General features: G+C 42.2%; 1 protein-coding gene across 3 annotated transcripts in view; it reads left to right on the top strand.

The window, feature by feature from the left end:
* The first annotated feature begins 43 nt into the window (after window positions 1–43).
* The window catches only part of TCEANC2 (transcription elongation factor A N-terminal and central domain containing 2), a 33,160-nt gene continuing 17,944 nt past the window's right edge, over window positions 44–15,259 (top strand). The window contains exons 1-3 of one of the 3 annotated variants that reach the window (XM_081055205.1): window positions 44–312; window positions 894–1,027; window positions 10,440–10,581. In XM_081055205.1, the coding sequence (XP_080911331.1) occupies window positions 926–1,027; window positions 10,440–10,581 (244 nt within the window). In that variant the 5' untranslated portion in view covers window positions 44–312; window positions 894–925. Of the gene's footprint in view, window positions 377–610; window positions 747–893; window positions 1,028–10,439; window positions 10,582–15,259 lie in introns of those variants that run through there. The other 2 variants (XM_081055203.1, XM_081055204.1) reach the window with 2 other exon arrangements.

Raw genomic sequence — 15,259 nt, 5'->3', positions numbered from 1 at the left:
GACGCCTTCCCTTCGCCCCGCACGCTGGGGCATGTAGTTCTCCACAGGCGGGCGGCGCACGGCGCGCCTGGGAAGTTGGGCCTCGGAGAACTACAGCCACCCTGGGCGCGCGCGCAGCCGCTTCCGCCGCGCGGCATTCTGGGGAATGTGGTTTGCTGTGTCCCGGGGGGCGGTCGGCGGATGGTCGGGTCCTCTTCCGAGAAACTACCTCCCTGGAAGGAAGCGTCCGTGTAGTGTCGTCATCGGTGGTCCAGGGGTCCTCAGAGGGTGTTCTCTGGAGGGGTTTAGCTGCTGCCAGAGCTGCTTTTCCTGGTGGGCCTCCTGTCAGGCCGTTGTAAGGTTCCCCTTCCTGGGCTCAGGACGGCTGAGGGCAGAGGTAGATGGTGTTTACTTTCACTCGAGGGTCCGGAAAACGATAGTAGGTAGTCGTTAGGGTTCTCTGATCACTAAGCAATTCTTGGAGACGGCCGCTTGTTGGGAGGACCCAGCTGAGATCTGGAGGTGGCTGTTGATTGCTGGTTACCAGGGGGACCCTTGGGATGATGGCCGTGGTGGGGAAGTTCAAAGAGCATCATCGACCGCAGTGGGACTCTGCCCCTGGCACAACCCAGCCGGACTGGAAAGAGGCTTTAGAAGTGCCTGGGTTCCACAGCGTGCACTTCTGAGAGCGAGGCCCTTCCGCACTCAGGAAGTGGACCCGTCCTTGTAACAGTTCCGTTCTTAGGGAGAGACTTCTTTTTCCAGAGGTAAAAGCTGCCTGTCAGTTCCACCCAGTAGTCCTCCTAATTCAGGAATGCTTCCAGAGTGTGTGGAGCCCGATGGTGTCCCTTTAGAGAACATACGCCCTAGCCGTGGTGATGACGTTTTAGAACCTGCCCTCTTCTCTTGAGCAGAACGCGCTGAAGGTGATTGGAGTGCCCTACAAATGGATAAATTCGTCATCCGAACCCCTAGAATCCAGAATAGTCCTCAGAAGACAGATCCTGGAGGAAAGGTGTCCAAGCAGGCTACGATTGAATCTCTGAAGGTGAGAGGGGAGCGGGGACGAGAGCAAACGTGCGGAGGACGGAGGATGGCGAGGCCGAGTGGAGGCGGGCCTGATTTCTTGCTGTGCCTACTGCCCAAAGCGTTCCTGACTGCGCCTAACTTGTTTCAGCCACACCCTGTATAGACTGAATGTATCAATTCGCAAACCTCTGGTCCGCTTCTACTTACTTGGGCTTTCTGGTTTGTTTTGCTAGCTGGTAGGACAAGACCCCCAATTTATTCTTCTGCAGAACTTCCTTGTCCATTAGGAATGGTGAAGTATCAGATACGATTCTGTGTACCGTATTTGCCGGCGTATAAGACGATTTTTTGGCCCCGAAAAATATGCCTCCAAGTGGGGGGGTCGTCTTATACGCCAGGTACACTGCAGATAGACTGCCCATAGTGCTTGCCCCGTGCCATAGTGGCCTTCCGATGCCCGCCCACTTCATTCCACATACCGTTCAGGCATCAGCAGCGCTGCTGGGTGTATGCTCGGCTGTCATGCGATTTTGCTGTTATGCGATTTTACCACACTCGCAAAATCGCACACAGCCGAGCATACACCCAGTATGATAGCGCAAAATCGCGAATCGCGATACCATACTGGGTGTATGGTCGGCTGTGTGCGATTCTGCGAGTGTGGTAAATTCGGGTTACCGTATATTTCTTTACATATGCATTGAAGATTTGCGATTTTGCGCTATCATGATGCCTGTTAGAACGTTGAAGAGCTCGCACTTGCGCACTAGTGAGGTCCCAGGGAGATGCTGATGCAAGGGTGGACCAGACTGCTATAGTGACAGGGCGGGCAAACAGGGAGCAGGGACCAATCAAATCAGGCTTTGTATACAGCCAACAGCCAACCACAATACTGCACCATTGTACAGTACAGCATAGAAGATGTCAACCAGTCAAACCCCTATCATCCCTATCATGGCACCAGCCAAAAGAAAGAAGTATGATGCAAATTTTAAACTGAAAGTTATTTGGTGTGTGGAAGGTGTGCGGAAGAGGGGGGAGTCTTATACGGCGAGTATATAACAAACTCTGTATTTTGAGTGGAAATGTTAGGGGTTCGTCTTATACGCCCAGTCGTCTTATATGCCGGCAAATACGGTACCTTGTACACACTCCGGAGGCTGAGTGAGCACACTACACTCTCTCATATCTTACTGGCTGGACCCGGATGCCATGGCCTCCATCGCTACAGCTGAGACTAGGCAAGAGACTTGTTTCAAAGGACTTTTTGCAACCTCGAACTCAGTCTGATTTCTTTTCACCAAGGAATAGGCAAGAAATAGATACAGGATAGACAACCAACAATGAATCAGCGAACCTAGGTACCCAATTCATGGTGAAGTAATTATTATTTCACTAAAAACAAATAAAAACGACTTGTAATTAGTTCCCTTTGTCTTCTTGAACCTCTCTTACGTTTCTGACTTTTTCCTTTTCTTTTTTTGGTTCTTCTTCCTCCACTAGACTCCTAATGTTTGTGCTCCCCAGAGCTTTGTCGCCTTTTATGTATTTGGCCAGGGTGATCTTAGGCATCTTAAGGCCGCCCATGCTGATGACTGCCATACGTACACCTCTAGTCTAGACCTTTGAGGGTGAGAGTGGAATCGGGGACTAGAGAAAATGTGCCGTGAACTGCGATAGCAAGGTGGCACTCTACACATTTGACTTATATACTCAGAGGCTTACCAGATCCAGATTAGAAAGGGGAGTATAAACAGGGAGCCTGTTTATACTATACTGTTTATAATAGGGTCTAGTCCCTATTGTGTAACTGGGTGATCTTTAGCAAGTCATTTCGTTCTCTGGAATCTCAGTTTGTCCTCATCTATAAAATGTGCGGGTTAAACTGTATCACGTTCTTCAAAGGAGCACTGTTGTCATTTGGGGCAAGATAATTTGTCATTTGGAACTGTCCTTATGAGTTGTAGGAAGTTTAACATCCCTGGCCCCCAGACACTAAATGCTAGTAGCACCTCCCATTGTGATAACCAAAAATGCCCTCACATATTCCAAGCAGCTCTTGGTTGAGAGCTACTGAACTCCAGATGATCTTTAAAATCTCTCTTAGTCTTGCAATCTGTGACTTTATGGAACACATTCAAAGTTTTCAGTTATCTCTGTTTTTTTCAGAGTATTTATGGATAATTGTGTACATCAGTGATTCTCAATGAAGGATGGTGATAGGCAGGATTTTGATATCATACTATCTGGAAGAAAAGAAGACGGTAGGAACTGAACTATACATACTCTCAATACAGATACCCAGAATCTAATTGAGTGCTCCCTTCTGCATCTCCACTTGTGTTCCGGGTGAGAATCGCTGTATAATGTTGACAATAAGTCATACGAGTATGAACATTATGGAACCAAACAAACAATAGGCATGTGAAATAACATTTATAGTAAATACAATAGCTTTTCTCTCAAGCTTGTTTTTTATTCTCATGGATTTACTTTTATATCCATATGCGAAGTAACTGGGACTAAAAACTTAGAAACCATCCTTAACTCTTTTGCTCATATCCAGTTTTCAATTCTGCCACCTAAAAATCTTCCTTGCCCTTACATCTCCCACTTTAAATTCAGAAATCATATTCTCATGTAGAGCAGTGCCATGGTCTGTTAACTTGTCTCCCTGCCCTTGCCATGCCTTGTCATTCTCCCCTCCACACGTAAGCCAGAGAATTAAGTCCTTAAAAAATGAAAATCTACTCAAGTCACTTCCCTGTGTAATCCTTCAGTGATTTCTGATTACCTAGCGATAAAGACACGCTACCACCCAAAGCCCTCCATAACCTGGCACCTGCCCGCCTCATTCCCTGCTGCTCTTATTTACATTTCATCCAGGGTCAACCACTCACAAGTTCCTAAAGGTGCTCTTTCATACCTCTGTACCTTTGCATATGCTTTCCTGTTCGCCTAGAATGGCTTTACTCTCTTGTTTTAGAGACAATATAGTGTAGTAATTAAGAACACAGACTCTAGAGTCAAACTGCCTGTGTTTAAAAATCTCAGCTCTGTCATTATTACTGGTGTGACCTTGGACAAGTTATTTAACTTCTCTGTGTCTTTCCTCATCTGTAAATGGGATTAATAATAATATCTATTTTATAAGGTAGTTATGAAGTTTGAGTGAGTCAATATATGTAAAGTGCTTGGAACAGAGCCTGGCACATACTAAGTACTATGTATGCAAGTGTTCGCTGTTATCTACTTTATGAAATCCTGTTTCTTCCCCATGACCTAGTTGAAGAGTCTTCTCTTTTATGAGGCCTTTCCTGACCACCCTCTGTCTCCCATATCCAGAGCCAATCTACTTACTCCCTTCTTGTTGACCTTAAAAATAAAAGTTATTTTTACCAGCAAAAATGGGTTTATTTGGGAATGGCAGAGAATTGCAATTCAAGACAAACGTGCTATAGCAAAAACTATACGCAAGTTCAGCAAACAAAGGAGAGGAAACTTTATAGAGAAAAAAGAGGAAGTTGGGAGGAGGTGTTTTGAATATAAGTCCATTGGAGGAAGGAGAAATTTCAGAGTGGTGATGGCTTCTCACTGGCTGAGTGTTAAGGGTTCTATTGGCTGGGCTTGTTGCTGGGCAAGTAGAAAATCTTCCTTCCTCCTGCTCAGGTAGTCAAGTAGAGACACTTTGTTGGGCATGTTAGATATGGTCTCTTCCTCTTGGAGCCTGTAATTGACTTGGAGTGGCAGTAGCAGTGCGTGACACCTCTTCCTTCTGGCCTCCTGACTCTGTTCTAAATGAGGTTCCCTTTATTCAGTTTCACATTTTCTAAGCCATCCCTGTATCTTAAACATACCCCATCATTGCACTTTTTGTTCCATATTGTAAGTGTTTTCTTTACATGCCTGAGTCCCGCTACACTCTAGGCTTCTTAAAAGAGTATGTCTTAATGATTTTGTGTCCCCGGTGCCTGGCACAAGGCTTGGCATATAGAAGGCTGCAGTGCGTTTTTCTGAAAGACCAAATGAACTAAAACTCCAAAAGCCTTGGTATGACATATGAGACCTCTCCTGTTGTGACCTAGTGAGCCTTGTCACCTCATGCCTTGTAACTTCCTATTCATAGGAATACATTCCAGGCACTCCCCATTTCTTGCTCTTCTCTGAATAAGCTATTCTCTTACATGTCTCCAGGGCTTTGAGTATGCTGGTCCCTTTTCCTGGAAAGCCTTTCTCTTTTTACAGAATGAATTCCTACTCATTTGTCAATCTACTCAAATGTGACTTTCTCTGTGACTCCTACATTATAAATTTCACAGGGACCTTGGGAATTTTATATACCTCTGTATCCTTGGGCCCGTCACAGTGTATATTAAGTGGTTAATAAATATTTGTTAAATAAGTGAATGCTGAAATGCTTTCTAGGTCCTTTGAGGGAGTAAATCCTTCGCTTTTCAATATTTTCATAGCACTTGGCTCAAATATCTGTCATAGCACTTACCTTACTATATTGTAATTATCTGATTACTTGTAGTTTTCCCCAGTCTGCTTTGAATTCCTGAGGACTGGGACCACAGTGTCTTACTATGTTCTGATTCTGCTCCAAGACCTAACACAGTGCCTGCTACATTGTAGGTAAAAATTTATTGAATAAATAAGAATCATCTTTAACTTGGAGATGCCCTTGCAGGGTCTGGATATTAAACTATTCTATAAATATTATTGTGAAATAACATTATGCCCAGCACTGTGCTAGGTACTTTAAGGTACATAAGAGAAATTTAAGGTCAAAGTATGAGCCTTCATGGGACTTCCTATTAGAGGATCATAGCATAAGGAATTATTAAGTAATGGTACAAAATCATACGTGATCCATTACAAAATTGTTTGGACAATAAGGGTTAAGAGTTAAGAGAAGAGAGAGCTCAATGTCTGTTTTTAGTGGTCAGAGCACCCTGAAGGGATGGAAAGATTTGACGAGGTAGAGGGAAGCAGTGACATATATCCATCCATTCAATAAGTGGTACTTGCTGTTCTCTTTTCCTTTATGCACGCACACATGCTTGCTTCTATGTGTACACAATGACAAATTAAAATCAAGTTGGGGTAAGTGTGAGTTCTATAGAGTTAACTAGGTCTACTCTCTGCCAAATGACTTATTCCCACACACCAGCATCACATTTTAATGCCAAGAATCTGTTGAATGCTCAAGCCTCAATTTCCTCATCAGTAATATCAGAAATAATAACAATATTTAATCTGCAGGATTGTTATGAGGGCTAAATAAATAAGTGCATGTTGAAAGGGGGGCTAACTAAGCACTGTGCCTGGAATGGAGTAAAAACTGATAGTTTCCTCTTTTCATGTACAGAAAAGAAGAGGTTTGTATAGTAAAACTAGAGCTGGGAATGATGATGATGATGGTGGTGATGATAGTAGTGATAATGATTATTACGAACATTTACTGAACCCATTGCTATGGCCCAGGCATTGTGCTAAGTGCTTCCCACATATTAACTATTTAAATTCTAATAACAGCTCTGTGAAATGGATGCTTTTATCATTTATATTTTACAGGTGAAGAGTCTAAGGCACGAAGAGATTAAGTGGCTTGCCCAAGGTCATGCAGCTATAAGTGGTAGAGCTGGGATTTGAACTAGACAGTCTCATTCCTCAGTCAGCCCCTTATAGGGTGAACTCTAAAAAAAGGGGAGCTTTCTGAATGCCATGTAGAGGAGGTATAAAAATCTTAGACTATTAGGACCATTGTACTTCTGTTATCAGTACAGTACAAGTAATTTTGCCATAGCCTTATCATACTCAATGAAAGTGATACTCAATAGAGCTCATGTAGTGTACATTTGAATGGTAAAGGTTAATTTGGTTAATCTCTTCTTGCTCCCTTAAGGAAAAGTGATTTCATCTGTTGGTTGCAATAGATTTTTTTAATTAAAAGATTCTAGAATATGCTAATTTTTTAGGTTCAGCACTCAGGAATGCTCTATAAATCTTTCCTCCCTTTGTAGGATTCACTAGCCAATATGTTGTCCCCTACCCCCACCAGTGGAATGGTGCCCATTTTACTGCTTATGAGCAAAACATTTTCCCTGATTGGTTTTGTCAAACTTGATATTTCAGTGACCCACAACTGTAAGACCAGAAGATATTTTGGAGAGCACCTCTTCTTTCTGACGATAACCATTCATTGTAGCTACCCCATTGATATTTCATGTTCACCTCCCTTGTTCGTCTAAATAATTCTGATAAGAACTTGAAATATCTCTGTTGGGGCCCACATTTGGATGGAAATAAGGAGACATTGTTTGATGTTTATGGAATTCATCTATTCTGAAACCGACTGCTGTATTTTTCTGTTTTTGCCCTCAAATTTCAGATCTTAAGACTGTACTGTGCTTAGTCCTCAAGGGTAGAAATGGCTGTGTTCATTTATACCTACTGTGCACTGGGGATAGAGAGAGTACATTGTTCCGCCCTTCATGTTGCTTGTAGTCCGGTGGGGAAGACAGCCTTGTGGATAAATATATGCAGAAAGCAGAGCTGCAGTAATAGAAGTCTGTACAGATTACAAAGGGGCCCAGAAGGGAGTGTGGTCAAATGCTATTGGAGCGAGGCAAGAAAGGCTTCATTAGAGGGTCTGATGCTTGAAGAGAGTCTTAAAAAATAAATACACGTTTACCACATGATTGAGACAAAGAAAGAGCACCCCAGTCAGGGTGTGTGAAACACTGTGATTCATTTAAGCAACTTGAAAAAGTTTGGTGTATCTGGAGCAAATGTGAGGCTGAAAAGGCTGTCAGGAGCCAAGTCCCGTAAGGCCTTTGATGCCATACTACAGCGTTTGGGTGTTTGTAGTTTCATAGGGTGGAATGATGAGAAGGGGGAACCCCAAACCTCATTCTGAACATGTAGAAATGCTGCATGAAAAGTCTCTTAATACAGAGCTGAGTTTGAAAGCAAGAAAGAGAAATGCCCAGGTGCCAGGAAGAGAGAGGATACGGGTGTAGATGTCACTGAGCATATATCTTTAAAATTTTAAGAGTAAACATTGAAATAATAGAAACAGAACGTATGACTCCCAAACCATAAAGTAAAAACAAGATTAAAGAAAACTCAGGCTGTTAAACAGAAGATAAAAATGAGGGGAAAAAGAAACAAACCAGAAAGTATGTCCAGTGTGTATCGGTAATCATAATAAATGCAAATGGGTTTTAAACATGCCTATTAAAAGATAGAGATTCTCAGAGTGGAAGGGAGGGTGAAGCAAAATAAAGCAGCCATAGGATATTTAAAGCATAATGACTCAGAAAAGTTGAGCATAAAGGGATGGAAGACCAAATGTGAATATGTCACAGGCAGGAGTTCATCAAACAGTGTTTACAGCAGTAGGTGGGTGGAGGTGGGGGACCCTGGGTATCCATTGGGGTTATAGATTTTAAAATTCTAAGACATTATATATAAAAATAATGGACTACTATCCAATACTATTGAAGTATATCGTGTGTGTATAATGACTGAATCAAGAAAATGTATTGAGTGAAAAAAGCAAGTTGCAGAGTAAGATATTTATACCTTCTTCCTATTGAAAATATCCCCATACCATGTAATACTAATAATACTATTAAATACTATTTAAAAAGGACTTTGTTTCAATTTTGGCTAAGGCGTCTAAAGCCTGAGAACAAAGCAATAGGTATCAAATGATATTCCTAAAGGAGGTTCTAGACCATCTATGCAAAACTTGTGCAGGCAGTACATGAAGACCTGAAACCATCAGCCACCGTAGGCTATAATGAAAGTTGAAGTTGAAGGAAGAGAAGAGAGAATTCCTTTAGATAAAGTGAGAGGGCTGTGGTATTTTCAGTTGGAGAACTTGACTTCAGATCTTGGAACTGTTGGACACAGAGACCAGGCCTGTACCTGGAAACATCTGTAAAACGAAGAGTGGCCGACGAATGCCAGAGGGAGAAGTGAATGCACTGGATAAGCTGTTACCCTCAGAATTTTTCAGGGCAAGGATATAGGCAGTAGTGGAGAAAATGCTGGCTGGCCTGGAGTTGAGTTAAAGGGACTAGGTTCACAAGGATTCTTGGAAGTGCAATGGTACCCTTCCATAGAGCGTTCCTATGATGTGAGCTGCCAGAAACTGGGGACTTTGGGTGCACATGTAAGCGGTTGGCTGGAAGAGGCATTGCCAGTGTTACGGGAACTGCAGGTGAGATCTCAACATGGGGAGCTCTCCAAGGAACCGCAAAAGCACTCGGAAGAGAATAGGAGTCAGCTTTACATATCTGCTGAGTCTAGAGAGCACTAAAACCGGGTTAGCATAGTATCCCAACAGAAAGTAAGACTTTGCCTGTCCATTACCTCTCCTTTTCCCAGCTTCAAACCTGAAAGAGACAGAGACCAAAGCAAAGAAGCAGATCAGGAAGGAGGAGAAGCAAAGATGGGGAAATAGAGTCAGACATCCCCTCCTCCCACCACAGCCTGCTAGGCTGGAAGCAAATCCCAGCAAGGGGAGGGAGTTAAGACATTTTATGGTGGTTGTTGTTTTGGTTGCTTTTTATTGAACTATTGCATGTAGCAAAGTGGACAAATTGTGAGTGTACATCTTGACAGATTTTCACAAAGGGAACACCTGTGTCACCAGTATCCAGATCAAGAAACAACATTACCAGAATCCTAAAAATTCTTCAGTTGAAATCATTTCAAAACTACGGAAAAGTGACAACAGTACAAAGAACTTCCCCATCCCCTTCACTCATATTTCTTAATTGTGAATAGTTTCCATTGAATGGAAAGGGGGTAGTTTCTTCCAGGAATGGAAGGAGGGGAATGAGTTTGGTGAAGGGTGTAAGGAGACTTCAAATTTACTTTATGTGAAATGGCAAAATGTTAACTTTTTTCATTATCGTGACTCCGTACCTTTCGTTGTATTTGAAGTTTTAAAAAAATTCTTCAGACAAGAGAGTCTGAGTTTTATCATCCAGGAAGTGGGGAGCTGTTGAAGTGTGCTTTTATTGTTGAAATAAATGTCTTGATGACTTTCCTGCTCTCAGTCCTTGCCTGTGAATTAAGACACTTAAGTGAGCTATAGGGTTAATTCACCTCTGCATCATTTTTCTTTTCTTCTCATCCTATTGCCTCTCACTGCTAAGTGCCCGGTGGTGTCTGACATGGTAAGATTAAAACTTGCACTTTTCCTAATAGATGTAACTCTCTTCCTGATTTGCAGTAAGCAGGACCTGCTTTTAAGCAATTACCCATCATTTGGGGCCATCACACACACTGTGCTTTGGTTCAGGTCATCGTCAATAATTCATATGTCAATAGGAGCCCCATTAGCTCAGGTGAAGGCAGATGTCTTTCTGATGCAAATGTTCCATTTTCCAAATGACTTGTCTTTTTCCCAGAGAGTTGTGGTTGTGGAAGACATAAAAAGATGGAAAACTATGTTGGAGCTTCCTGATCAAACCAGAGAGAATCTAGTTGAAGCCTTACGAGAATTAAAGAAGAAAATACCCTCCAGGGAAGTGTTAAAATCAACAAAGATAGGTAGGTTCCTTCTGAGTGTTATGAAAAGTGCTTATATTTTGTCTCCTTCCTTCTTCCTTTCTTCCCTCACGCAAATATTCAGTTATCTGTCAGTGCTTCTCAAACTCTCCAGGGTCAGGGATCATCGTTTGAAAAATTCTCCATTGGTTGCAGACCAGTACTTTCATAATATATAATAAAAATTACTAGAAAAACAAGTAAAATATAAATACAATTGTCCCTTTTTTATTAGATGCAACAGATGGAGAATTATTCTGTTAAATTGCTATAAAAGTTGCAAAATGCTACTTCAGTTTCTGTACTTACCACATGGACTGGTAATTGGTAGTGATCTGCGAATTAACACTTTGAGTGTGCTTGATGCTGGGTGTGCAAAAATTAAGACGTGGTTTGTGACCTCAAGAAAATTAGGATTTGATGGAGAAGCAAGCCTGTAGACAAACGGGAAGGATAAAGTATTGTGGAGTATAAATAAAAACATAAATAATATCCTGGGTTCTATGCTGATCTGTACCAGGGATGTATGTGCTGGCATAAAGGACAGTCGTCACTTAGATCTGGGGAATGCAGAAAAGGTTCTAGAGAAGTGGCATCATTTCAGTTCACTCTTCAAAGAGACTTGGCTTTCCTGTCTTGAGTAGAGATAATTTGCAAAGCATGGTTTGTCAAAGCAAAATGACAGCATCGTTTGCTGCTATATCATTTCCTATAGCATTGGAGATATTTAAAAGGTAAGTCAGAGACTACATTGAATTGCCATTTTAGTACAGTACACAACTGTGAAGAATGTGCCAAGGAGAGCCAACATGTGTTCCTCAAGCTGCTCCCGGCTCCCCCGGGAGTCCGGGCTAGTCATTCACAGCTGCTGTTCTTGTCCTCACTAGTGCGGCCATTGCCTTCGCTGCCTCCCCTTGACCTCTTGTTCATGAGAACCGGGAGAGAGAGCAGCTTCAGACTGGCGCTAACAGCTGGCAAGAGCTGTGTGAAATCCCCCAGAGGGCCCCCCAAGAGTCTTGAGAGTTGCACCCCTGTAATATAAACCAGAATCTGAGAAAATTAGATGCTTAAAGAACATAAAACCCTATCATTATAGCCAAGGAGATTCTCCCATCTGCTGATGGGTTTTCTCTTTATAGGTTGTGGTCACTAGAGGGCAATAAGACCATTCATATGAGCAGATAAGGCATTTCCACCAGTAGAGGGTACTAGTGATTAATATTTTATGACATGTATGTATTTGCATATGTGTGTGTATGTTCATATTTAGGCACATACTACAAATACCATTTACGATCAGATCTTCAGTATCAATAGAATAGGCTGGAATTGTCCTACAAACAAAGAACATGGTAATTATTTTCAAATCATTTCTGTTCTTTGAGTAAATTGGGAGTATGCTTTTAAAAATGGGTGTGTCTGATCAGAGATTTCCATTCAAGGATCATAATGAAACCACAAGAAGGGGGACTCGACTTGGGAGGAGCTGGAAACCATCCAACTTTTGAGTCTCAACCCTACCCCAAACCTTCCCTAAATCTGAGGTTGTATATATAGGGGTTTCTCGATTCTTTTGCAGTTATTTCAGTTGCTAGGCTGAAGATTCGTTTGGATCATTGCCTAAGAATGTTTACATTTTACGTTCCACCTTTAGCCTTCTGCCTGTCCCTATCCTGGGGGCTGTGAGGGACAAATATTTACTGAGTGCCTTCTTTGTGCTAGGAACTGTGCTGGCATAATAATGGAGACAGATATTGTCTCCGCCTCTTTGGAGCCTGCGGTCTAATGGAAGGAGAAACAATTTAATGAGAGTTTATTAGACGATGTGGTGAGTGCTCTGATGATCGGGAGAGGTTAGCCCAAGGAGTATATGCGTTGGGAGTAGAGGAGAAGATGAAGAATGTCAGGCAGGGGGTACATCATGTGAGCTGTCCAGAGGGGTGAAAATAAGAGAACAGGATGCATTACAGAAACCGAAAGAACTTCGGTGTGTTTCAAGTGAAGCTGGAGAGACGGTCTGGACCAGTTGGAGAAGGCTCTTTATAAGCCATTCAAAACTGTTTGGTCTTAGCATGTGTATTAGTCACTATCCCTGTGTAAAAATTATCGCAAAACATCGCAGGTTAGGTGTTTGTTATCTTACATAGTTTTGCTGAGGGTCAGGAATCTGGGAGCTGCTTATCTGGGTGATTCTGGCTCACAGTCTCTTACGAACTGTTGGCTGGGGCGATAGTCATCTGAACATTTGACTAGGGCTTAAGGATCTGCTCAAAATGGCTCACTCATAGGATTGCTGGTAGGAGGCCTCAGTTCTTCATCATGGGGGCCTCTCCTTAGGGCTGCTCATGACACGGCAGCGGACTTTCCCCAGAACAAGTATCCAAAAGAGAATCACCAAGGTGGAAGCCACAGTGTCCCTTATAACCTAATCTCAGAAGTGATATACTAACACTTCTCTCCTATTCTGTTGGTCACACCGACCAACCCTGGTACAGTGCAGGAGGCAACTACACACAGGTTACGTACGAATACCAAGGGTGAAGAGCATCGCGAGCTATCTTGTAGACGGGCTACCACAGCATGTATTTTTCTTATTTAACTGGATGTATTACACTACTTGGACGTGCAGATTTATGTTCATTTGTAGAAATTTTACAGCCATTATCTCTTAAAAGTGCTTCCCTTTTGTTCTTTCTATTCCTTCATTCTGGGATTCTACAATTAGAAGTATGTTAGGGATGGCCAGTTAGCTCAGTTGGTTAGAGCATGGTGCTGGGAACACCAAGGTTGCTGTTTCGATCCCCGCATGGGCCACTGTAAGCTGTGCCCTCTTTTGTAAAAAAAAAAAAAACAAAGTATGTTAGACCTTTTATTTTCTATACCATTAGCTTGTTCGTCATATTTTTTAATCTCCTTGTCTCTTGTAGAATTCTGGGCAATTTCTTCAGATATATATATCTTCCAAGTCATTAATTCTCTTTTCAGCTGACTCTGCTCTGCTATTTAACCCATTCATTGAGTTCTTTTTCTTGAAAACTGTTTTTCATTTTTACTAGTTTCCTTCCCCCCCCTAAATCTGTCTCTTTTAAATATTATTTGTACATTCTTATTATTGTACCTTTTATGTCTTTAAACACATAATGTATAGTTCCGTATTTTTCATCTTACTGTTCCAATATTTGTAGTCCTTGGGGGTTTAAATCTGTTGTCTACTGTTTCTGCTGACCCTCATGGTGCTTGCCTTCCTGTGTATTTGTTGATTTTTAATTGTGAGTGCATGATTTTATTTCACTCTATGGGAATTTTGTGGGACTAAATTGGAGAAGCTTCCCTTGAGAGGGGATTAGCGTCTTTTCTTTTTTTTGTTTCTGCCAATAAAGAAGGGTTACTTCTGACCTGGCATACCTTAGCACACCTCTCAATGATCCCAGCTCAGTGTGGGTTGCAGGGTTAGCTCTCCCATTTCGCCACTGGCCCAAAGCTAAGTATTTGAGCAGCAATGCTGTTAACATCAACCCTTAGTTTAGCCCCATCCTTCTGTGCCCCTACCCCTTTAGCCTCTGCTGACTTTTTGGAAGGGGGAAAGAGATAGTTATTATGCAGAATATAATTTTACTACAGTGAAAGGGTCATTTTAATCCATAATAAAGTGATTATTATTGAAGGGTGTTGGATGAAGGCATGACATATTCACACTTGGATTTTAGAAAAAAATCTATCTGGCTGCCATGTGGGGCAAGTGCTGGAGAGAAACAAACCTAGAGGTGGGAAGCTCAGTGAGGAAGCTCCTAAAATATCTGGTTGAGAAATGAGGGTGGCCCGGAGGGGGCAGTAGTCATGGGAATGGAGAAATGTGGTTGGAATCAAAAGTCATAAAGGGAATAAAATCCTGAAGGACCTGGAGATTGATTGAGTGTTGGGAATGAAGACAAAGGAGTAAAAACTGAAGCCTAGATTTCTGCTATGGTCAAGTAGGTAGATGGCAGTACACTCATTAAGAGAGGGAACAGCAGGTTTGGAGGTGGGGAGATTAATAAATTCAGTTTTAGACTTACTGTGTTTGATATACTACGGAACATCCAAGAGGAATTGGCTAGCAGGATGTTGGATGCATAAGGCTGAAGCTAAGGAGAAACTGTAAGTATATACTTGGGAGTCACCATCAGCATATAGTTAGAAATTGAGGCAATAAAAATAGATAAGTTTGGCCAGGGAGACTATTTAAGAAAAGCACAGAGCTAAGTCCAAAATCCTGAAGCACACCAATATTTAAGAGACTCAGAGAACGAGACTGAGCAAGTGTGAGCAGGGAAACAGGCAGATGCTCTCGTGGAATGGGAGGGAGTGTTTCCAGGGAGCAGTGGGTCAGCAGTGTCCATTGTTCTCAAAGGGCCAGAGATGATAAAAATTACACTAGATTTTGCAAAGGGAGGTCATAAATGATTTGGGTAAGATCAAAGGCAGGGTTAGGGGCCGAAAGTTGAAGAGTGGGGAGGAGGTAAGAAATGAAACTGAAAATAGACAGTTCTCTCAAGTAGTTTGGTACTGAAAGAAAAGAGAGAGATGGCAATATCAGGAAGGGAGTGTGGGATTGCAGAAAGTTGTCATTTTTAAAATAGCAGAGATTTTCACCTGTTGAGTGACGGGTTTGTGAAGAGACCTTATCAGGGAGAAGGGAATG

The sequence above is a fragment of the Rhinolophus hipposideros genome (genome assembly GCF_964194185.1).
Source record: "Rhinolophus hipposideros genome assembly, chromosome: 8".
In the NCBI taxonomy this organism is placed as follows: Eukaryota; Metazoa; Chordata; class Mammalia; order Chiroptera; family Rhinolophidae; genus Rhinolophus; species Rhinolophus hipposideros.
The sequence above is the reverse complement of the archived record's forward strand: the minus strand, read 5'-3'. Positions and strand labels throughout refer to the sequence as shown.